General features: G+C 41.8%; 1 protein-coding gene across 1 annotated transcript in view; it reads left to right on the forward strand.

Annotated features, from left to right (window-relative positions):
* Positions 1-4,733: 4,733 nt before the first annotated feature.
* LOC135244503 (AT-rich interactive domain-containing protein 5B-like) overlaps positions 4,734-24,953 on the forward strand; it is a 75,327-nt gene continuing 55,107 nt past the window's right edge. The window contains exons 1-3 of the mRNA XM_064316834.1: positions 4,734-5,510; positions 5,841-6,095; positions 14,836-15,070. Of these exons, the coding sequence (XP_064172904.1) occupies positions 5,490-5,510; positions 5,841-6,095; positions 14,836-15,070 (511 nt within the window). The 5' untranslated portion in view covers positions 4,734-5,489. The remainder of the gene's footprint in view (positions 5,511-5,840; positions 6,096-14,835; positions 15,071-24,953) is intronic.

A 24,953-nucleotide genomic window follows, 5' to 3' on the forward strand; every position in this document is an offset into this window, starting at 1 on the left:
CACAGTGGGTAAGGAACTGGGCTTGTAACCGAAAGGTCGCAGGTTCGATTCCCGGGTAGGGCACTGCCGTTGTACCCTTGAGCAAGGTACTTAACCGAAATTGCTTCAGTATATGTCCAGCTGTATAAATGGATACAATGTAAAAATGCTATGTAAAAAGTTGTGTAAGTCACTCTGGATAAGAGCGTCTGCTAAATGCCTGTAATGTAATTTAATGTGTGTGTGGTGGGGGAGGATTTTTGTTTCTTCCTCTTTCATGGTTTATGGGGTCACAGCAGACTTGCATTTATCATTGTATAGTCACAGTAAATAGGACCAAACAGCCTTATGCAGGGCGGCTCACAGTCGCTTAAATTAGGACACAGTACTCCCTTATACCGCTGGGTACTAACTGATGATTGGTTACCACGCTCAAGCGTAAATAGCAATGCTCTATGTAAGACAGGAAGCTGCCACTTGTGGTCCCAGTGTTAGTCACCATGCACTCTTGTGACATTCCGCTTATTCAGATGAGAAGCAGTGTGTGAAGCTCAATGACTTCCCAAGCATTTTTTTTTCATTTCCTCAGCATTAATTTAGAGCCATGACATTGGGATGAACATGGAAAATAAAGGGGAGTTCAAAAAATTTGGATTCAGTTCGGAATCTACTGACTGACTAGAAAATGGATGTAATCGTCGATGATTGACTACTTTTCTGGACAAAGTTCGGGTTCTTCGCAATCAAATGCTGAATTTTTTGAGACAAAGGAAGACTTACTTATTCACTTTATACGTCCACCACAAATAACTATATTTCCCATAAGGAATTTCTTCTATTTTAATTCTCCTGCCCACTGTGAGAACATATTGTACATCGGTAGTCTTAAACTACTTCTTCCTGGGGGCCAGATTCTTATTTTTTTAAATGATGTATAAGCCAAACATTTAACGCAAACTATCTAACAAACTATCTAACTATCTGACAATTTATGCATAAGCTGCATTGTACGTGTGTAAACAAAGCAGATACATTGTTAATTTATTCATAGCCACTACTTACTATTTTGCCAGCAGGAGAATGAACGCTAACACATTGCTGTTGCAGACCTGGGCACAGTCATAATTTAAAACAAATCTGAATTGTATGTACACCATTGGGTTAGAGTATGTCACTGCTGGGCCAGGTATAGTTACCCGGGCTCTCTCTGGAAGAACCGTGCCATGCTCAAAAATGGCATGTAACGGGTAATGGCACACCTGGTCGGTTTGAGTACAGAGAATCACTTCTTTTGGAACTCAATCCATGGTATACACTATGTGCCAACTATTGTCCGCACATGAAGGGATAAATGGATGTGTATTTTAGTTATTTATTTATTTATCCATCCATCCATTATCTATACCCGCTTATCCTGGGCAGGGTCTCTTGGGTGCTGGAGCCTATCCCAGCGTGCATTGGGCAAGAGGCAGGAATACACCCCAGACAGGTCGCCAATCTATTGCACGGCACACACACCATTCACTCACACACTCATACCTATGGGCAATTTATAGTTTCTAATTAGCCTACCTGCATGTCTTTGGGCTGTGGGAGGAAACCGGAATACCCGGAGGAAACCCATGCGGACACGGGGAGAACATGCAAACTCCACACAGGAAGGCCCAGGTTGGATTCGAACCCAGGACCTGATAGTGCTATTTATTTATTTATTTGAATGGTTAGCAAATGTTTTTTTTTTCCGTAAGCGTGCAGTAATTTGACTTGTGTCCAGTGCATTTCAGTACAATGGAGTTTCTGTAATGTACATTTCTCCTTCGGGACCAGCGTTGAGTCTGATGGCTTGTCATTAATTTACGCATTATCTTCAATTATAAAAGTAGGAAAACGTTGATGCAGTTTCCCTTGCTCCAGTTCTATAAAGTACTTCAGGTAAAGCATGTGTGAACCCCGGGAGATCTACTCTGAATTCAAAACAGGTTTGGAAACCTCCAAAGACTGTCTGACAGGGACGTTTCATCAGTACATTTGTTGAATACCAATGGCACTGTAAATACAAATGCTAATCCCAAATATGTGTCAGTCCTGGTTGCATTTAATTAATGTAAATTCAAAAATAATACGCATTAATTAGTTTGATGAATGTATTTATATTCAGGCCAATCGACTCATGTTTTTTGGAAAGCACATCCAATCATCATTCTGACTTTGTTCACCATGGCATGATGATTAGTTTATTCTGCCTAGATGTACGCAAATGCATTCTCTCTCTCTCTCTCTTTCCCTCTTTCTAATACAGTATAAAGAATTCAATTTCACCGCAAGCCCTCAAACTGCACACTTTCTCGGCAGCTCAGAAAAGAGAGAAAGATTAGGCCATCAATCTGCCACACTCGTACAGCCACACGCCGGGGCGAACGCGTGCCGCAGTGGAGATCTATATGGGGCAAAGTGAGCTGCGGATCACACTATCCCGGGCAATTACATCATCCTCCGCTATCAGCCTTTGATATCTGAAGCTAATAATTAGCAGGAGCAGCGGGGATTATATAAGTGCGGACGTGAAATTTCTGTCATGTAGCCTACCGTTTAGTAATTACAATCCCGCTACTTGCTGTTGATTTATAGAGGTGTGTGCATGTGTGCAAGGATAACGGCGAGAGAGAGAGAGAGAGAAAGAGAGAGGGAGAGGCTTCCCCCCCCCACCATTGTTATGTAAATGGAATCAAGTGTTAATGAAAAGGTGTGATGTACTGTGCCTGGTTTTCTATTAAAACGCATTATCTAAATCAAAAGGAACCCTTAACACATTTGCGAGATGATAGCGCCAGGCTAATAATGGGACAGCTTGATACTCGCACGCATGTATATTTTATGGGAGGCATTTATCTAATATTCTCAGCAATGCTGCTGTGCAGGAACATTGTTTTCATTCCCTCCTCTGTGTGTGTGTGTGTCTATATGTGTGTATGTATGTGTCTGTATTTGTGTGTGTGTGTGTGTGTGTGTATGTCTGTATGTAGTGTTGTCTTATGCTGATGTGTGTTGTTGTGTTGATGTGTTATGTGTCTGTATTTGTGTGCGTGTGTATGTATGTGTGTGTGTGTGTGTTTGTATTTGTGTGTATGTGTGTGTCTCTGTGTGTGTACGTCTGTATTTGTGAGTGTGTGTCTCCATGTGTGTGTGTGTCTGTATGTGTGTGTGTCTGTATTTGTGCGTATGTGTATGCGTGTGTGTGTATGTCTGTATGTGTGTGTGTTTGTGTGTGTGTGTGTGTGTGTGTGTGTGTGTGTCTTTGGTGTCTACCATACAGAGAGGGCACTGAAAGCTCATTCTACTGTATGTGGCTGTCACATTCAGCAGATGAGTGAGTGCAACTGTCTTACATTTGTCTCCAAGTCCAACATCAGTTATTTTATTTCTTTAAAACAAAGCAAGAAAAAAAACAAAAAAAAAAAAAAAAAAAACATTTATGTCTTCTTCAACCTGGAATAGAATACTACTGACATAGTCGAAAAAAATCGTTTGTATTTCAAAATACTTGTCACTTACATATATAAGATGTAATTACAATTATCATCATCATCATCATCATATTCTTATTCTTGCTGCTTTTTTGTTGTTGTCGTCGTCATTATCATGTTGTTATGATTATTAGATATAAACTTGGATAATAGCAAAAAGTATAATAAGTCTGACATATTTGACACGAACAGTGCATTGAACGTAATGCCATTAATTTTGCATTGCAGTATGTCGTGAACAGTCCTTATGTCTTGTCTCGCTTATTTAATCTCCTCGCAATAGCCACTTGACTTAATTACTTTTTTTGTCACAATCTCCGGATCAACAGCCTTATCTAAAATCCCCTTTGTATGCCACTGTTTCTACTTTTTACACCTCCTTGAACGTTAATGGCTACATTTTCGAACACCACGTGACCGTAATCGACTGTTCTTTAAAAAAAAAAAAAAAAAAAAAAAAGAAAGTGCACGGACAGTTCGTAAAAGTATTAAGCAAATCAATTTCTTAGAAGCACGCATACGCATTGAGCTGGCTGTGCATCGGTACCCCCTCGTGACTTCAAACAACACATTGCATAAGGTATAAAAATAGCCCGCATAACTACCGCAGTGCATCCGGGGGTATTAAACATGTTCTAACTTCGTTTTTGTCCTTCCAATTTATTTGCATTGTAGCTTATAATAAAACTGCATGGTAGAAGTCACGCAGCTGTACAATTCACTAGCGTTAAGTAGCCAAAAGTCATGTTCATTACAAGAAAATAAAATAGGCAATGCATTAACAGTATGGTCGTCGTTGGCTTTCTGTTCCCGTATATTAATAGAAGCTTGCTGCTTCCTCTGATTCGCGATGTCAAATTTTATGTGCAGTAGACTAGCCTAAAGTCTTGGGGGAAATATTCTATGAATCCGTCTGATGATACGTCTTAGGATACTAATTTGTCATTTAACGTGTAAACTGAGCGCTCTGATTGTATTTTAACAAGTTGTTATTTTACGGTATATGCGGGATAACTACGCTACAGTAAGATTACCCAGTAAAAATCGGTTAGTCCACTGCTGCAGTTCTAGCCAATGTTTGTAATCGTGTAGCCTGATCTGAATACATCGTATTCATTAAATCAACAAGGTTCCTAAAATATAAGCTGTAGACATTCGGTGATCTATTACAGTGATTAAATATTTATGTTATAAGCATTATGGCAGTAAATCGACGAGCGCCTGCTGTTTCCGTGTTTGCCAGCTATAGCCTATAGCCCTTATACAGTTGAGACGCTTTCTTCAAGCGAACAGTGGTGACCATATATTTTTGTATAGAGCGGACAACAAAACAAAGCAGTTAATGCATTTAAAGCAAAAACCGACACATTCAAGTCTAATGTTTGGACTCGTAGCCCAGCTCAAAGTCAAACACTGTCCAAATTGCTACAGTAAACGCGCATAACTTGGAAAAAAAAGAAGAGCGCCCCCGAATCTCTGCAGGAAATGTTCTTTCTATTATACATACAGTCGTCCTCGACACAGGTCCTGTACGCTGTATATTTTGTTAATCACGTCGCCTAAAATAACAAAGTAACAATTTTGCTATTTTATGTATTGCGTAAACGTAGTAAACATTTAAACACGTGTATCTTTTTATTGGAAGAACAATATCAGCACGCAGAGAGCTACTTGCATTTTAAGACTGAATCGATACAAATAAACGTGTCCAGAAACGTATGTTCCGTCGTAATTTCGAATTTAATGCGAAAGTTATGCGAATGAGCCGAATAACAGTCACGGATTTTGAAACAGTAGACTCATGCAAAAAAATTGGACAACATAGTTTGCATTCGTGTGTTATTGCATTGGTGCCGTCTTGATTTCATATTGAGGGTGTAACAGCTGTAGCGGAGGAAAGATTGTATCCTTCCAGGACCGTTAGCAATCCATTCAAGCCAACAAGTTTGGAGAGAATGTTGTGTTTAATCAATTCAGAACGTCGAGATGGAGCCCAACTCACTTAAGGTATTAGCAATTCTCTGTAGATTTTTTTGATATATTGATAGCGTTATTGTTACATCTGCGTTTGCATATACGTAGCAGCAATTTTAGAAACTCCGAAATTAACAAGAAACTTTTATTACAAAATATGCAGTGTTAGCAAACATGAAAATACATCGTTTCATCTCTAAAATCGCATAATGTACATGTATTTCTCGTGTTCCCTGAAATATTTTTTGCTCATTCATTCCTCACTCACGAATTAACTAATCCAAGTCGTTTGTTTAGATTGTGTGTTTATTGAATGAGAATGTGATAATTTATTGAATTAACTGCTTGTTATCGTTTCCGCAGTGGGTCGGCTCACCTTGTGGTTTGCACGGACCTTACGTTTTCTACAAGGCATTTAAATTTCACCTTGAAGGCAAACCAAGAATTCTGTCTCTGGGCGACTTTTTCTTTGTGAGATGTAAACCGGGAGATCCAATCTGCATAGCGGAGCTCCAGCTGTTGTGGGAAGAAAGGACAACCAAGCAACTCTTATCTAGCTCCAAACTTTATTTTCTACCAGAAGACACTCCCCAGGGAAGAACTGTCAATCACGGCGAGGTGATTACAAACATATTTCCCGATGTTTATTCACAGCTTGAGTTGTACGTTTACAATACTGCTGGTAAATGGCGTTTGGTATCATTTTCAATTGAAGCACTTGGGATATATGACCTATATGTATCGAGTCTACTTTGAATTTTCAATGACGTAAAGCCACACAGCACGTACCGAATCATGCGCTCAGATCTCAGCCTGCTTTATCAGAGAAACAGTCAGTTGAGTGTAAGTAATCGTATGGAGGAGTATATTGTTTCCCATGGTAACATCTGACTAAGTTAAAAAAAAAAAAAATTTTTTAAATACGAATAGCAGTTTGAGGGTTTGCTCTTTAACTGCACATTTTTACCGGTCTGTCGCGTGAATGTTTTTATAATGAGATGTAGGCTAATTATTATCGTGAAATGTTATAGCCGACTTCATTATGTTCAGTAAAGTTAGTGAGAAATTAGACCACGCGTTTTAGACGAAGAGCTAGCTATTTTGTAAATTAGAACGGAAATTACGAAATGGATGTAAATGTAGTAACAGAAGCCGTCACGTTAAGAGTCATCGTAATAGGATGATACATGATATTTACTGTAATAGCCCGCATTCAGTTCTCTGGCTAGATCTGTCCGGGCGTATTTTTAAACAGACATGTAACCAACCAGCACCAACATGTTTAACAGTTAGCAAAACATTCGCACTTAATCCATAAAACATGATCTGTCAGTTTTAATTTACAACTTCGAATGGTTACCGTGCAATCTTAAAGGCAGAAATTACATAGCTCCAGTCAAGATCGTATTGTAAACGGTCATTTTCTATGTAAGCATGATTCAACTGCTTTCGGTCTGCAACGATTAATAATGGCAATCTGATAACGGCAGCTTGATTCTATGCCTTAAAGGGGACGCGTGGCATTTATGAAGGTTATTATGTCAGAGCGGTGCAGTTCCTTTTCTCTCCCTATACCTATACACATGCAGCTGTAATTAAAGTAATATGATGTCCTGATCGGGGATTACGCTTGTGAGAGCCAGTCCGGATATGTTTGCATTATCTTAATTCTCTGTTGCAATATATAGATAGTTCAATACATAGATTACAAAGATAACAACTGCTTGTTAAGCGTAGGTAGCTTAATGAAAGTGAAACATTTTCTCGCTTGCGAGCTGTGTAAACACCGAGAATCGACAGATTGAAGAGACAAGCGGTTATTTCTGTTTTAGTGCGTTTTCCGTGAAGAGTTAAGAATCAAATTTCCTTTTCGTAGGCTAATATGCAACAGGTTTCAAGTGCGGACGACCTTAGCGAGATGCTAATATTTAACTGTATACAGCCTATAACAAAAAGTAGCGTGCAGCACGCGTTTAGCTGGGAATGTTCTGTTTAACCCATGTGCACCAATGATTACAAAGAATACGTTGTTACCTGCTGCTACTACTGCAAACGTTTATAGCTGATGATGCATTTAATCTACTCTTGCGACCCTCTGCTCCCCAACAACTTTTTATTTTCATACCCTCCCCCTAGAATGACGATGTGAATTATTTGCTTTCGAGACGTTTAACGTTTGTATGACATGACTGGTGATCTGGAGAAGAGATACAGAGCGACATGCTCAGTGTTAATATGTTAATATGAACCCAAGAGGTGTATGCGCAATATTGACGTATTCTGTACTTCAGGATACCTCTGAGCATGTTATTGTGCAGGATTAGCATTCCAAGAGCGGTGCGTGGTATCATTGGCTAAAACTGAAGAAGAAAAAAAGTTTCATGCCCTTGCATGGGAGTTGCTACTCAATTAAAACATTGCAAATACACACAACGCATGCAAAACAAATTGATACACTATCCATAATGTCTTGTTTGAGGCATAAATATACCGCTTATAAATGTACAATGTTCCAAAGAGAAAGTACCCTATCAAATAACTGAAATAAAATTACCTAAATTATGATGATAATAGTTACTATTAGCAGCCATTGTTTTCCTTTACTTTTTGAATCAGTATTTATATTATCATTAAACGTGCTACATATATGCACAAAGCACCAGTATTATTACAGATATTTCCCTTTCCAGTGCTATTACAACTGCCTGTCTCTTCTAAAAATTCAATTGCATTATAGGTTGTTAAGTGGACAAATTAGAGTACTTTGTTCAAAAAATAAAAAAAATTAAAAAGCTGTGCTAAATAGTTAATCACTTGCATATTTATTTATTTATTTTTAAATGCACCAAATAGTTATTTTCTCGCTCTTTTAACAAAGTGTGGGTGTGAAGTTGGATGTGACCCCTGTCGTTTGGTAAATTGCAAACGCTGATTACTGCTCAGCTGCAAGCAGACTTTTGAGGCCCTTTAGATACAGCAGCCCCAGTGGGAGAGGAGAGGATAAGAGAGGGAGGGAGGAAGGGAGGGAGGGAGGAGAGGAAGACAATGCAGAACAGGTTGTCCTCCTCTAATGTTCATTTGTGTTTTTGTTCTCCACTTCAGATCTCAAAAATATATTTTTTTTTGCTCCAGGCTTGAAGGTGTGCTTATTTAATCAGTTTGCTTAGTCAATATTTAATTTGAGAATTTTTACCATAGTACATATGGGACTGTTGTGCTTTTCAAAGCTGGAGAACTTTGTTAGCCCCATCAATTGAAGGTATATCTTATAGGTACATTCTTTGATTGTGACCCCGTCTGCACGCCCTGTCTTGTGAGCACTTTAAAAGGCGCCGTCCATTGTAATGATACTAATTAGCTTGTTAATCCTCCCTTTATCATTCACGTAAATAAAATGTGTATTTAAGCAGGGGGCAGTAGGGAGTGTTGGAAGTCGCAGAAATAAACTCCCTCATGAAAACTGCCTTTGGCATTTCGGCTAACTGGCTGGGTCATTGACCTCAGTTAGGCACAGAATAAGATGTAAGTACCGTGCATTGTGCACTGGTTGGCATTTTGCATTGTGTCTCAGTCATGTGATTTATGTAGTTTTGTATGGCTAATATAATATTGCATCTACCCTGCAAACAGGACAACTCCATTGCTGGCTTCACCAGAACAGTGATGGTGTAAAATGAAGGTGCTCATAAACTGACATGTTATAAGGTAGTGCCTTTGCTAAGATATAAATAAACAGTTTAGATATTTGTTCTTTATGTATATTTTTTAGATTTGTTGTGAGTAAGTATTATTTCAGCATTTTAGCTAGCTGGGCAGCTGTCAGTTTTCATAGCCAGCTTGTGTGTGTTTTATTGTTAGCTAGCATAGCAATGAACAGGTAGTTACTGTCCTTGAAGTAACAAAGGAATCAAAGTAGGTACAGTGGCTGGCTAGTATTTTTCAGACAAAGGATCACTGATGAAGTTTTAACTAATACTTTACCTAAACACACATCCCATCTGTTATAACTCCCATGCATGTTTATTCTGAATCTTCCCAGTTCATTTTTTAAAAACACCTCCAATCTGGCAACCAGTTTTTCTCAGTCTTTCAGGAAGTGGTTTCTTGAAACCCATTACTCACTGTACTGTAAGTAAGACGTATACTGTACATATCAAAGAAGCAAAAGAGGCATTGAATATAATACAGCAGCTGAAGGCGAGCATATGAACGGTTACCAAGGGTAATGAAAGCAGGTAGTGTGTTTCCAGGTGGCTTGCTTCTGTAGGCTCGGGTGATGTCATTTCCTCTCTGGTCTGACATTGTCAGTCGTTAGCAAAGAGAGCAGTGGCAGGAACAGCAGCAGGCCTGCAGGGCTCTTGGTCTGCCAGTCTGCTTACTGTGTTGTCAAAAGCTGGTGGGAACTCTGGGAGGGAAAAATCACCCTCTGATTAATACATGCTCTGCTCTTATTTTGCCCAGCTCACTACCCTAGTTGCCAAAAACAACTGCCCTGTAACTGAGCAAGCAAGAGGCCATTTCTGTCACAGGAAGCAACGTGGTCGCTTATAATGATTACTGTTAATTTCTGTTTGTGTAGCTCAGCTTAAAATTTTTTTTTTTTAAGCGTTAGAACAACAACAACAACAACAACAGTGGATCTAACAATAACTGCACACTCAGACGGGGGTGTTGGACGTGCTTCAGTTATTTTTGCATATATTAGCGGCCTAGCGGTGGATAACGCACAGGTGGACTTCCCACATTACTGTTTTGATACGGCAGTGCTATTTGTGGTGAAAACAAACCTGTATGTTCTGTTATTATAATTTATAAAGACTCCATTCAGGAAGTGTCAGCATTTGTCATTCTGAATTGCACAATAACAGTACAGTGCCCCACTTATCTGGAGCGATAGCTGCGACGACAGGCAGCTGCGGTATGGATTCCTGTACACTTTCTGCGCCACGGATTAGCATCATATTTAGAATTCCAACAGTTTTAATATTAGGGCTGACTTGTGCCTCAGGATTTCAATTTGCTTTAACGTGATCAGGCTACAAGGTGGACTGGGGAGAAGTGAGCAGTATCTAATTAGTTTCTCCGCTGTTATTCTGAATTGCAAAGCAGCATGTCATGACGGTTGTCACTTGAACACTGTTATCAGGGAAGAAATTTGTGGCATGGGTCCAGAAATCTTTTTTTTCTGCTTGGCAAAGACCCATGTGCTTTGGATATATTTATAACTGAAATGAGATGATCTGTTCTGTTTGCTTTTTAAAGGTAACTTTCTTTAATGTGATATTAGCGGCTTTTTTGGCACACAATCGCCATAGGGGTTGTTCCTAAAATTAGGACACAAGTGGAAAATATTAATGACCATATGTATTTCATAGGGACCATATGTATTTCATAGGGACCATATGCGACAAGCCACATGATACATGCCTCAAACAATGCCTGGAATTCTGAAGGGGGGTGGAAAAAAAACAAAAAAAAAAAACAGACCTAACCGCTTCTTGAATAGAGTGTGAAAATTGCCCTTCAGCAGATTTCTTTCTTATTGGAATGGATGTAAATTATTCACAGATTTTGGTCATTACCCACATTGTGATCACTGCATGCCAGAGTTTTCTTGTTAAAACAAAAATTATACCCGAGCCACAGGAGGCTTGGATGGAGAAGTGTAGTATAATGGGGCAGCAGTGTGTAGTATAATGGGGAGGTAGTGTAGTATAATGGGGCAGCAGTGTAGTATAATGGGTAAGGAGCTGGTCTTGTAACCTAAAGGTTTGGTCACAGGTTCGATTCCCCAGTAGGACACTGGCGTTGTACCCTTGAGCAATGTACTTAACCTACATTGCTTCAGCATATATCCAGAAGAATTAAAGTGTACTTTTTAAATGAATATTTAAAAATGTGATTAAAATGAGAAGTTTTAGTCGCCTTCTGTAGTAGTAGAATGTTGCATGTGGCCAGTCAGCAACCTGGGAATCAAGTAAAATTTAGGAATATGAAAAATATTGTGTACAGTATACAGTTTTGTTAAGTTTAAACAACAGTATTTTAGTTATTCGGCTATCCACACAGTATATGTGATATACAAATAGCAGGAGAGATTGTATTCATATACAGATATATGTATCACTTCTGTTCAGGTTCACCAGCAGGTCTGATTGTGTTTGCATTTACGCACCCTGACGACAGTGTGATCTTGTCAATTTGTGGATGTGAGCAAGCTCAGCTATCAGGAAAGAAGAGTGATTATTTGACTTTGCAAAATGGCATCCTCTGGGCGTGTCCTGTTACCACGACAGTGATTCGATAGGCATTCTAGAAGCTACAGTAGACCCTTTGTTTAACGTGTGCCATAGATCTCAAGGTTCCTAAAAGCATTACCCGAGCACATCTCATGGAGACGTTATTGTTAGTTTGAGTTAATTTTGATTTTGTAGATTGAGTAATAATAGGCATAATATGTGTAATAACATTGAAATCATGCACATATGTAAGCAGTCATAAGAATGCTATTATAGCTGTCACAAAGAAGCCAAGAGTGAGGTCATTGAAAGGGCATGCTGATGATTTAGAAGTTTTTTTTTTGTTTGTTTAATACAAATACAAAGTCAAGAACTGACGTGGACAGGACAAGCATTGTTTTGAAACCCAGTGGCAAACTAAGCTGTCAGCAGCTTTGAGGATTTGAAACAGTGGCTTTGTTCAGTGATTTCAGTAAAAAGCTGAGCTAGCCAAACTACGTGCGAGAGAACAGCATCAAACCACTTGCATTTATTTGTAAATCAATGTTAGGGAGTCATGTCCACTGTGTTAAAAGTGGGTTTTAAATGCTGTTTTTGTGAATCGTAAAAGAGAAACTGGGGGTTGTGAAGCACTAATGGAATCAGGCCCTATATTAAAAGATATACAGGCATGGTAAATATGTGCACTGATCCATATATTCATGACTGATGAATATTCATCCGAGTGCTTCAACAGAGGATATGAAATTACCACATTGCCTAGTATGCAGTTTTGTCAAATGCACTGATATATGGTAATCTCATTTTGATGTAACCCAGCTGGTTCTGTATTGCCTTGCAGCATTATTATGGCATTATTATCCGTCCATCAGCAATGCCATTTCTTTGTGACCTTTGACCTTTGTTGTGAGCTCCCTAGTATTAATGCAAAGGGAGTAGCTCGGTAAGCCGGGCCCAACTGTATGCAAATAAATCTCAATGAACCAAAATTCCATTTTGTTTTACTCCTACTTCTCACTCTTGTGTAAATGTTACATTACATTACATAAAAATGTAATGTAATATAAAATGTGGCATATTTGGCCTGTCTTCAGTTACATTTAAATTTAGGCTTAATAGCAGATCAGTTTTGTGTTAATGCACAATGGAACATCTGCATATGTTAGTTGTTTGCGCTTATTTTGGCAGCTGTTGCTAATTGATATTTGATACACCTTCATGAGTTAAAAGGAAGTGTTTTTTGGAACTTGGCCAAAGCTGACATTAATCAGGTGCGGGAAATCATGTGTCTGTATTTCAAAATGTGTAAACTGTGTATAGATTTTTTTTTGTTCATGTAACAGCACAGAATTTATGTGCCTTCTATAATGTATGGTTTATTTTGATACCACTGTGGAGGTGTTTTGAAAGATCAGAGACTGAGTTATATGGAAAGTTGCCTTGCCTGCTAGGCTGAATTTCTGAGGTAGCTATTGTAATAGGACTTTTTTTTTTTTGCAATGTTCATTTGTTAAGTCATGCCTTTTAGGTTTCTGGGCCAGATCTCCAGAGGAGGCGTCTCCAGTATGACGTGAGATAATTGTAAAGATAGGGCGCAATATTTCTAAAGAAATGTAAAAGAGAAGTAGGATGTAGGTTGCCGGTTAGGGGAAGGACAGGGAGCCTCTCTTGACCCGTCTCAGTTATGTTTTCACCATCGCTCCCAGTATGTTGTGTCTGTTTTTCCACAGTCAGCTGTTACTCCTTACTCTCCATATTTAAAAGGGAGAGAAACGGGCCAGGACACAGACATTTATAAATTAACCCGAATGTTTTCTAGGCGGCAGTGTAGTATCATAGGTAATGGGTAAGGAACTGGTCTTGTAACCTAAAGGTCACAGGTTCGATACCCTTGAGCAAGGTACTTAACCTGCATTGCTTCAGTGTATATCTCCAGCTGTTTGAATGGGTGCAATGTAAATGCGATGAAAAAGTTGCGTAAGTCGCTCTGGCTAAGAGCGTCTGCTAAATGCATGTAACGTAATGTTATTGTGAACGCCAAATTGCTAACAATGATTTTATGTCCTGCTTTTTTCCATTTCATTCAGTTGAGTCCGTAAAGCGTATGCTAGGGTACGCTGAAGGGATACTTTTCCAGTGAGACGAGCATGCAGTCTCTGTCTATAGTCCAGCACTACGATGCCTGATTCTGCTTATCAAAGCCTTCATTGAAGAGCGCAATTAGTCAATTAGTTGACTCGGATGTCATAGAACTGGGCTAAAATAGAAATCTGCGCCCACCCTGGCCCTTTTTTGGATTAGATTGGACACCCGTGGCACAGTAATTTCTCTTTTGAAGGTTGCAGCATTAAAGCACAAGGTTGACTTCTCGTTTAATTTTAATGAGATTATGGTGTTTTCCCCTGCACGCCGGGGAACTGGGAGTCGTGTGAGCCTATCTGCTGTTGATTATTGCTGGAAAATGGAGACAAACATTATCCGGCGCTCTCTTCAGACAGCACAGCTTCACTGTCAGGGTGCCGCAGAGAGAACTTTTTTGACGGCATCGCCTGCACGGTTGAGGCATATCAGGGTCTAATTGTCCAGCAATTCCTTTTTTGTGCACGGTGCACCTATGAGCCATGATGTCATCGCCTGAAGACCAACCTTTTGAGCACATGCCGTGAAATGTACTCTCTTAACTTTCTTGTGTGGCGTGGGCAGTTTCACAGAACTATCTAACGTGCAATTAGCATGCAGTGATACAAGGGACCTAAAATTTCAGTGAATTTATAAACCACTTTTTACTTCTGCATTATGCGCGGAGAATAAGCCAGTGCAGTTCAGACGATCGTGTGAAATCCAGGAACTGAAACAAGTGGTTCGTGCTTATAAACCTTTCCTGAATTAATTTGGGCGGTGCCATCCAAAAATTCACCATGGAGACGTTTACATAAAGACAAAAAAAAAAAAAGATTATTTTATTTCTGTTGTCCTTTGCCTAATGTTTGTTTTACTCACCCGGTTTCTCGCAGTATCAGTTAGGAAACCCAGGACGGGTCACATGCTCAGAGATAAAAACCAAAATGCTACTTCCTGTCGACCAGCCTGACGCCGCGCCTGTTTCTCCCCCCCTGCAGGACGAGCTCGTGGCCGTCTCGGAGAAGGTCATCGTGAAGTTGGACAACCTGGTGAAATGGACGGTGCGAGACGCGTCGCAGTGGAGGCGGGGCCTCAGGGCGGAGCCCCTGAAGCCGTCCGTCCTGAAGGAGCTGGGGAACAACGGCCGCCGGGAGGCCCTGCACAAGTACCGGGAGTCCACCCTCAACAGCGGCCTCAACTTCAAGGACGTCCTGCGGGAAAAGGCCGAGCTGGGTGAGCCCTTTCGCCGCGCTCCTTCGGCCGCTGTCCTGTCCTGTGCGTAGCGATCCGCCGGACTGCTAAGCTAAAGGTGGACTCGTCTTTAGTGCTGTGGCTGTGGTTAGTGTCCCCCCCCTCCCCCCCCCCCGTCCCCCACCCCACCCCCCCTCACCCAGGAGACCCGAGTTCAGAAGCCTCGTCAGATCCTCGGTCCTTACACTGGTGTCAGCAGTGGGATAGTGGAGGCGGGGCTTCGATGAGCAGGGCGGGGCCTCACAGGGCCGACAGCCTGTCAGTGGGCACGCTCTGGGGAAGAGAGGGAGCTGTGGAGTGATCCGTTGGGGGGGGGGGCGGGGGGCACCTAACTGCTCTGGTAAAAGGGAATCCATCTTTAGCGCGGTAGTTCATCACCTAATCATCGCTTGTCGCAGTGTTCATCAACCATTATTATCTTGCTACATTCTGGAGGGCTTACGCCTGAAAGCTTCCAAAAAGACAACGTGAAGACTTGGAGATCAATCTCCTCAATGGTTTTGATCTCAGTCAGATATTTTCACACTATCTCACACAGGACTCACTTGGTGTCGAAAAGCTGGTAAGACTGAGCCATAGGTAGCACACAGTGGTAGAACACTGACTGCATAAAACTCCACTGCTGTGGATGACATTTTCATCTCGGGAAGTTATTTTTACTGTAATTTCTGTTCTTTCATAGTGTCATAGTGTGACTTGTGAGTAATGAGGAACTGAAGCACTATTTTCATTCTAAGGAAATCTACACATCCGTGCTGAAGGTTGTGGTTACATTTACTCTGCAGCATTAAGTGAAGTTGAAACCAATATAACACATATTTATACAGCTCTTTAACATGCCTGTGTTCCTGCCAAGCCCTTCCCAGCTCTGTGTAAAGCCTGCAATGCAGAGTTTATTGGCTCATAAATGTGTCATTTACTGTACTGGTTTTCTGATTGCCCAATCAGAAGAATGCCTGGCCTTCAAATCTCCCTGTAGGCTCTGTACATTGTTGTGGGCTCAGGTTATGTCACAATACATATGTGCTGCTTTTAGAACCGCTGTGTATTTTACATTCAGTTCTGCTGTTTTAGGAGCCATAGGGCCTCATATGGTTAAGAAGAGAAGAAAAACGGATGCAGTAGACACACATAACACGCACGCCAACACACACACGCACACACAGCATACGCACACACAAACATACACATCTCACACACAGGCACACACTCACAGACACACACACACACAGAGAACATTATACTTGCTGGATGCACTTAGAGAAGGACACAATGAATCTGAAGTTTTTATACCTATTACAGTCATTTCCATTCGCACTTTGCTTTGTCTCAAATGCAGTATCGCCCTTGAAACAGCTTTTGTACTTTCTTATACAGAGATTAATGTATGAATCAACGATGGCTATTTTTTCACCTACACATTGAACTAAGACCACAAATAATCTGGGAAACAGCAAAACAAAATGTGTTCAGAGATTTATTGGTTGTCACACACGTGCCTTATTATACATGTGTAAGTTTATTTTATAATGCTAATGAGTTGTTTCTTAATGAGCACATCATTCCTGTCTGTGTTGTCAGGACAGTAAATGTGGTGATATCATTTCTGAATCCTTTGAATTCCTTTTAGTCAGAGAACAAAAGGGACAATTCAGTGGAAAGCATGCGTTCAGTTGGAGAAAGCAGCATTACTGATGGAAATAAATCATGACTTGAACTACTACATGGGATTGGCGTGTAATGCAACTTTTATTCAGAGAGCGGCCTGCTTGTCTTTCTGCAGAAGGTTGTTTATTATTTGGAGGATCCAGTATGCTGTACTCATTCCAAAGTTTCAGTCAAAGAACAACATAATTTGGAATCTGTTGACATTTTGGCATTGTAGCAAAAGGTTTTTTTTTTAACCATGTCAGTACACAAACTTATTATATTTTCTGTTGTAAATGTCAGCTGTTTAAGAAAAACTGGCTTGGGAAAGCAGCATAAATTTCAGACCCACCCCTGTTGATGCAAATTTAGCAGCAGCTGCTAATTGTCCTGAAATACGGTGTGTTTAAATAATTACGTGAAACAGCTTTCAGGGAATCACTGTGCATCCACTGAAGCTGACAGCTAGGTCAAAACACAGCTGTGAGCGGTGAGCAATTAGTTTGGATGGTCCTAAAAATATTTTGCTGCACGGCTCAGGGGCGAAGGTTTTGTTCTCAATTGAATTAAAATGTGTGATTCATTATTTAGCTTTGTCTTAACTGAACTGAACAGAATCATCCCTCACTTTGAAGAAGAGAAGGCAGAGGTTTTCTGGTGACCTACAGCTAAGGAAGAGTGTGTTGCAATGACGGTTTTTAAAGCGGAAACATGGTTTCTGTATTTTCGTGTGAGTTAAGGTCGAACCTGCCCTTGTGATATGTGTTTGTCTAAAATCGGAATGGCGCTCTGGGACGAGGGCTACTGCACGATAATTATTTTAGAGCAAGGGGTCACAAACTCCCGTCCTGGAGGGCCGCAGTCTCTGCTGGCTTTTGTGATTTCCTTTCAACCAGCAGCCAATTTAGGCCTTGAAAACAAGGTATGTAGCCAATCGCTGACTTTAATTAAGCACTTAAGTGCAGGAACACAGCAAAGACCAGCAGACGCAGCAGCCCTCCCAGATTTCAGTTTGAGATCCCTGTTTAGAGCAAAGCCAGTCTGCCCTTTGAACACTGAAATTTTCATTATTCTACATCATTTGAGTTTCACTGCTCAGCTATGAGTCTTTTCCGGTCCACCACCTTGGAGATGCTAGTCTAACAGTAATATTGCCCTTATCTGATCTCTCAGAAGAGGTGATATCGTTACTGCTTCAGTATAATTTCGCGGGGGGAGATCTTTCCATTTCTCCCACCATGTTCCTGTTTTGCTGCGGTTTGGGCCTGGAGTTCACAGCTGGGTCAAATAGTTATTTGAAAAGCTTTAACCCTTTTTTTTACGCGGCAGTGAAAAGTTGACAGATTTACCAGAAACATAGATTCTTAACAACATTCGGAACCAGTTTCTCCTCTGCTATCACTTTGTGCTTCGGTTTGTTAACAGGCATTTAGCAGATGCTCTTATCCAGAGCGACATACTTTTTTCATTGCATCCATTTATACAGCCAGATATATTACTGAAGCAATGCAGGTTAAGTACTTTGCTCAAGGGTACAACGGCAGAGTCCTACCTGGTATCAAACTTGTGACCTTTAGGACCCATTATACTACACTGCTGCCCAGCCTAGGCCTTCAGGAGTGTTTTCAAAATTTGCTAGCATCTAAAGAGGGTTATATAATTTCAGCTAAATGCCCAACTCAAGGTCAAGGTGACGGAGTCTTGTTGTTGCAATCGAGGCAGGAACCCATGCATATCTGGGCTTTATAAAGCAAGCATTCCCCTGCCTGCCAGAGAGGATGTGGTGGGCAGTAATGCTCTCTAACCTCCCTTTAGGGCAGTGGGATGAGTGTCTGACTCACCCGCAGGCATTGTGATGACTTTAACGGTTGCTCATGCCACATGGGCAAGGGCTTGAATTAAGCACATGAGCCGGCATTAAGGCCAAGCTGTAGTTCTTATGTGTTTGTCAAGAGCCGCGATGGTTGCTGTTGATTTGTGAGCCGCTGGTGAGGTTAGCATGCAGCTAGGCTCTTGTCGCATGCATAGCGCCACAGCTGCAATGGCGCATTCTGGAACGCGCATTCCCGTTCGATCGCCGAGGTCTGTCAATGGGAGGGCCACAGACCCACAGACCCACAGACCCACAAATTCATAGACCCACAGACCCACAGACCCAGAGATCCACAGACCCACAGATTCACAGACCCACAGATTCACAGACCCACAGACCCAGAGTCCCACAGACCCACAGACCCACAGATTCACAGATCCACAGATCCACAGACCCACAGACCCACAGATCCACGGACCCACAGACCCACAGATCCACAGATCCATAGACCCACAGACCCAGAGATCCACAGACCCACAGATTCACCCTTACCGTAAAGAGGCGGTTAAGGAGCCCGGCAGGGTTTACTGAGAAACGTGGCGATGGTAGTTTTGTATTTTTTCCCTCTTTCTCTGTAATTGGAGGACAGTGATGAAATGGCAACTGGCTCTTGATTCATTGAGTGAGTCACGTACTTGTGCATATGCAGTCAAACAGCCTTGTGCAATAGGGCCGAAAGCAGCTCGCCTGTATCAGCACATGCTTGGGGGGGGTCAAGGACAGCAATCGTGCTTCAGAACATGTATGATACCGGTGTTTGATAACGTCTGGCTGCCTTTGCTCTCCAACACATTACATTACATTACAGGCATTTAGCAGACGCTCACAACATTTACATTGTATCCAAATATGCAGCTGGATATATGCTCAAGCAATGCAGGTTAAGTAGCTTTTGGTCAAGGTAGGCAGTGTCCTACCGGGGAATCAAACCTGTGACCTTTCGGTTGTGACTAGCACCCTTACACATTATTCTACACTGCCATTCCGATATTGGAACCCTGGGAACAACAACCCAAACACATCTAAGCTGGCTTGCAGATTCCTTTGGCATGTGCATATAAAACAGCTAAAGGAAGTATTTATGAAGAGAGCATATATAGTAAGATAATTCAGCTGTGTCAGATGAAAGTCAAAAGAAAATAAAGTGTAAAAAAATGTCAAAAGATTATTGCAAGATACAGAGAAAAAAGGAACAACCTTGCAAGACCTGGTAAACCAGCAAAACTATCACCATGACAAAGAGAGTACTTTTTATTATAGATTTTTTTAAACAGATTTTATTTTTTAGAGATAGGAAGAAATCAAACTCCACTTTCTTCAGATCTGAAGAAATCCACAGGTGTCAGTTCTCCCACTGTGAGAACTCAATGCAGTGGGTCTGAAAGGACATGCAGCTGTCAAAGAGGCACTCCTGAGAAAAGAAAAAAACTAAACAAAACGGAAGAAAATTTACATTGCTACACCAAAACTGGACACCTGGGATGTGCAGGAAGGTTTTATAGACTGATGAGTCTATATTTGAGATTTTATCAAGTAAGAGATGGCCGTATGTATGTCAAAGACGCAGAAAGACTCTGTTTCTACCACCATCAGCCAAGCGTGGTGGAGGATCAGTGCAGGTTTGGGGTTGTATAACAACATCTGGAGTTGGAGATTCGGTTTTAAATAGAAGACATGAATGCTGGTAAATACAAACAACAAATAACATATCATGCAGTGCCCTCTAGACAATGCTTGATTGGGAGCAAAATTCATTCTACAGCAAGATAATGACCCCCAAGCACACAGCTGAGAAGATCAAGTCGCTGGTGTTCCCAGAACAATGGCCACCGCAGAGCCCTGACCTCAACATCATTGAATGTTTTTGGGATTTACTTGCAAGCAGAAAATGCAATCTACTTCTAGGAACTTCGGAGGTGTTTACAAGAAGCGTGGAAAGTATGCCCGCAGATTTCTTCGAAAACCTCAGAAGCAAGGCTTCCGAAAAGAATGGAAGCTGTAATGAAGGCGAAGGGTGGACAGAGTAAATACTGAAATATTTTATATTGTACATGGCCGTGTGGGGTTTTGTGTAATGTTGAGTTAAACATTTTTTAAACAAGTTTACTGTTTTCACTGGAAAGTAATAAAAGAAAGGGTGGTCTCTGACTTTTTTCTCAGCACTGTATATGTTCAGTGTATTGCAGTATTTCCCATTTTGGTAAAAGGAAAATACCAATAAAAATTGTTTTTTAATGCACGCATTTAATTTTAAAAAATGTTGTTGGATGAATTTCAACCCTCAGATGTGTTATTGAGCTTCATGCGGAGCATGGCAGCCTTGGTGCAGTTGGCGGTCTTTGAATCGCGCCAGTGTGCCCGGTTGCTTCCTGAAGAGAGGAGAGGGGTACAGGGCCTCCGGCGCACTGACACCCATATGAGCCAAAATGGACGCCATCGCCAGGGAGCGCCCGCGCCTGTGCCATCGCCCGACCGTGATGTACGGGGTGAAGCCCCGCGTCGATGCGGGCCCATTGGGCAACACTGGGGCCCTGTACCGCGTGCCGATTTGCGGCGGGCGTTGCGTTCGTCCACAGTCCACTTGCTGTCCAGTGGAAAAAAAGAAGAAGAAGAAAAAAAAAAGACCGAGCGGATTCATCTGTTAACTGTATTTGGCACTGACTCGGCACTCAATTTCAGGCTACTAAACACACCAAACTTGGCTCGCTCGCACACTCAAAGGAAGAAAAAAAAGCTCACCAGGCTCACTTGTTGAATTGCATAATGCTTTGAAAGGAGCTGATAGTCAACAAACCTGTCAGAAAACCCTATGGAGTGGCCACAGGGTGATTGTGATTTTTTTTTTTTTGAGCACTTTCCAATGTGTAGATGCCTGATATTGTGCGATACACCAAATGTGTGCAACGCATAGGAGCATAAAGGCAGAAAAGTGGAAACAGATGCCATGTTGGCTCAAACGGGCAGGTAATTTACTTTTGCCCCGAACGCTGTTCAAATGATTTGACAAGCAGCACAGCAACGGTGTGCAGGAAAACTGGGCCATGTTCTGTATCTCGGGCAGACATCATCACGGATATTCTTGTGCAGAAAGCTGGCAAAAATGAAGAGAAACTGAATCATGGCCGTCGTGAAGTTTTCTCGAGCCGTTTTCATTATGCTCATTCTTTAAAAAAAATCCTCGTTTTTCCACCGTAATGAAATCAATGCTTCGTTTATCGTTAAATTTCGCTAAGTTTAGCCGGGGATCGTTGAGTGCTTCGGTATTTGCTCTGAGCACTTTCAGGCACTCTCTCTTTTACAGTTATGCCTTGATTACTTGCAGGCCTGTTGGAAGTTTACATGTGCTATTTTTTTTTTTCCAGCGCGGCTCTCTGCTCATATCATTACTTCCCTTATGACTAAAGCTTGGCCCCGTGCCAACGCTTCTAATTCTGTAAGCAGTGTGTGAGCTGGAGTGGAAAAATCTATTAGTCGCAGGGAATGTCTGAGTTTTTTTGAACACGGTGGAGACATGCAGGACGTGCCTTGTAATCGTCTCCTAATTCCATATACAGTGTTTTTGTTATGCTATGGTTCCAGATGCTTTTGGATCCCGCATACTTCGTAGAGGCAGTAATGGCTCGCACGGCTGTTGAACAACGTCAGTGTCTCTGAGCGCTGACCCTAGAGGAAATGAACGGTTTTATTGTCTTTCCAGCGCTGAGGCTGAAACAATAGCGAAGTTAATAACATAGCCTCTCCCAGCCAGAACATAAAATAACCCGCTTCAATATTAACATTTGCCTACTTAGCTGATTTATGACGTATGAGATTTATATTTGCAGTTGTATAATTTTAATTTGCTGATTGTCCGGTGAAGTTTTGATGCTGTGCAGCGTCCTGTGTACTGTCTCCCACCCCCTGCCAACCACACCCCCCACCCCCTCCCCCACACCTCCGACATGCATTGTGACATTACTCATATTAACCCAAGGAGAAGCAGTGTGCTCACAAAAACACAATGTGGTTTCTTCAATGGGTGGTGCCCCCCGACCAAAATAATATCAGAATGACTAATCTGTTATTGCCGCCAGTCTGCCGGTACACATGGTGCTGACGACTGCCCCCCCCCCCCCCCCCCACCAGCCCACCTTAAGTATTTGGCACATTGTATGAAAATGTGCATCCAAAAAAAAAAAAAAAAAACTAGTTGACATTGTCGGGTCAGAAGATATTTTTGTGTGATAATCCAGTTCTGGCTCTCGCAAACTTGCCACCAAAACCATCCCCAGATTTAACTGGCTAAATAAATGTTCTCTCCCTCTCCACCTTCGCTAATGTGTGGTGACCTTTCTGGCGCAAATTGGCTGCCGTGCATCACCCAGGTGGGTGCTACACGTTGGTGGTGGGTGAGGTGAGTTCCCAATCTTCACTGTAGAGCACTTCGAGCATTCAGGAAAAAGTGCTGTATAAATGCAAGGATATTCTATTTGGTCAGGCAAGACTATGCTGAGTAAGTGGTACACGCGCGGATTTAATTACTCACCGGCTGCCACGCGCCTCGGCTGCAATCTGACGTCCATTTCCAAAACAAGCGGCTCATTTCATTGCCCTTACAGCTTTGAGAAGGAGGGCACTGTGGTGGTTGTGTGTGATGAATTCCGTTCTGTAGAGGGGAGTCCAGGGAAGAGAAGGGGCTGGGTGTGTAGACCCACCAGGACAAAACATTTGTCTTCCTGGTGACTGCATTGCAGCATGACAGAGCACAATGCAGTGCAGTTATAACCGCACATGTATGTAATGTACACCATAAACTGGAAATGAAACCTGTTGTCAAGATCAGAAAAGGCACTGTAACACTTCACAATAAAAGTGGCAAATATGCAAGTCATTGCCACTTTCAAATATCGCAGTACATGTTTTGAAAAATGTATTGCTGCAAAATATATTGCATTTTCGAACTCAATATATTTGGAATATATGGTGTGGTCTGTGTGGGCAGGGCCATGTGTCAACGTGGCAACAATGGGAAACTCAATGGACAGATTCACTGCATCAGCATATCATCTGCTGGGGTCGAGACAGTTACCACCCACTGGCCCGAGTGGCTTGTGGACCCTAAAAATCACCAGCCGTTTTCAACATTTTTAACAGCCACATTGCTTTTCACAATATAGCGCAACCTGGTTGGTTACCTGCCAAACTGGTTGCTAGGGTAAAAACTCTTGGGTGGTGGTGGGTGTTCATTTCACACCCTGGGTCTAGACCTGCCCTTCACCCCCAAAGCAGTGTCCTTAGTGACTCCGCCCCTCCCCCCCCACCCTGATGGATGATTCCAAGCGAGGGACAGCCGCTGGTCAGCACGTGCTGTGCCATTCATTCTGATTGGAGTTTGGGGGGGGGGGGGGGGTGAGTCTGTTTTTGTTTACACACAGTTCAGTACTAAAGACCGGGGTGTTGCTTCATCTCGGACTCGCTACAACCCAGATAAGCAGCATTCATGCACCCCCCCTCCCCCCCCCCTCCCCTGCCCTCCCCCACCCCCACCCCACTCAGAATAGGCCCAGGCCTCTTGTTAAATTGATCAAAAGTGATTTTAACATGCGTGTTCTCTGTGACGGGCCTCATAAATCCAAATGATTTATTCTTTGGAAAAAAAAAAAGTGATTGAGAAGCCTCTCAGGAAGTGGGTGCGAAACAGGGAAAACTGCACAATGGCGCATTGATTATGTACAATCTTATTACTCCGGTCCCCCCGTCTAATTCCTCCTTTGTGTGAGGTTCTAAACATCCTTTAATTGGTTTCATCGAGCAATGCCATTATGCACCACCATTCATCCAGCGCTGTGGAAAATTACAATCATTTCATCCCCTCATCATCCGAAAAAAGGAGAGTAACCACTGTTCGGTGTCCTTTTGCACTTGCCTTTTCATTTTGCGGCGCTTGTTGTATTTTCTGACACTTATGTCAGTTGTAGTACATTCTGGAATTACAAGAAAAGCATTTTTATTTATATTTTGATGTTCCATATTTCTCTGCCTCTGGCATAACGCGTGCATTTATTATTACGTATGCAAATGTGTTATGTGCTTTGTGCGTACAGTAGTACGCTCACCGTAACCAGCTTCTGCACTGTAATATATGTACTGTTTACTGTTTGTGGCACATTATCTCATTAAAGTGAGCATATAATAATGTTCATGAACTGAGGAAATGACTTTGCATTCATCACTGGAAGCTAGCCATTTCCCCTTCAGAACTTAAATCAATAGTAATACAAATTCGAGGTAACGTAAATAATTGAATGTACTATATAACGCAAATGTGTTTCCGTCCCCCGTAATTCACATAAGTACCGTCTGTGA

Source organism: Anguilla rostrata, chromosome 18 (assembly GCF_018555375.3).
Source record: "Anguilla rostrata isolate EN2019 chromosome 18, ASM1855537v3, whole genome shotgun sequence".
NCBI classification, from domain to species: domain Eukaryota; kingdom Metazoa; phylum Chordata; class Actinopteri; order Anguilliformes; family Anguillidae; genus Anguilla; species Anguilla rostrata.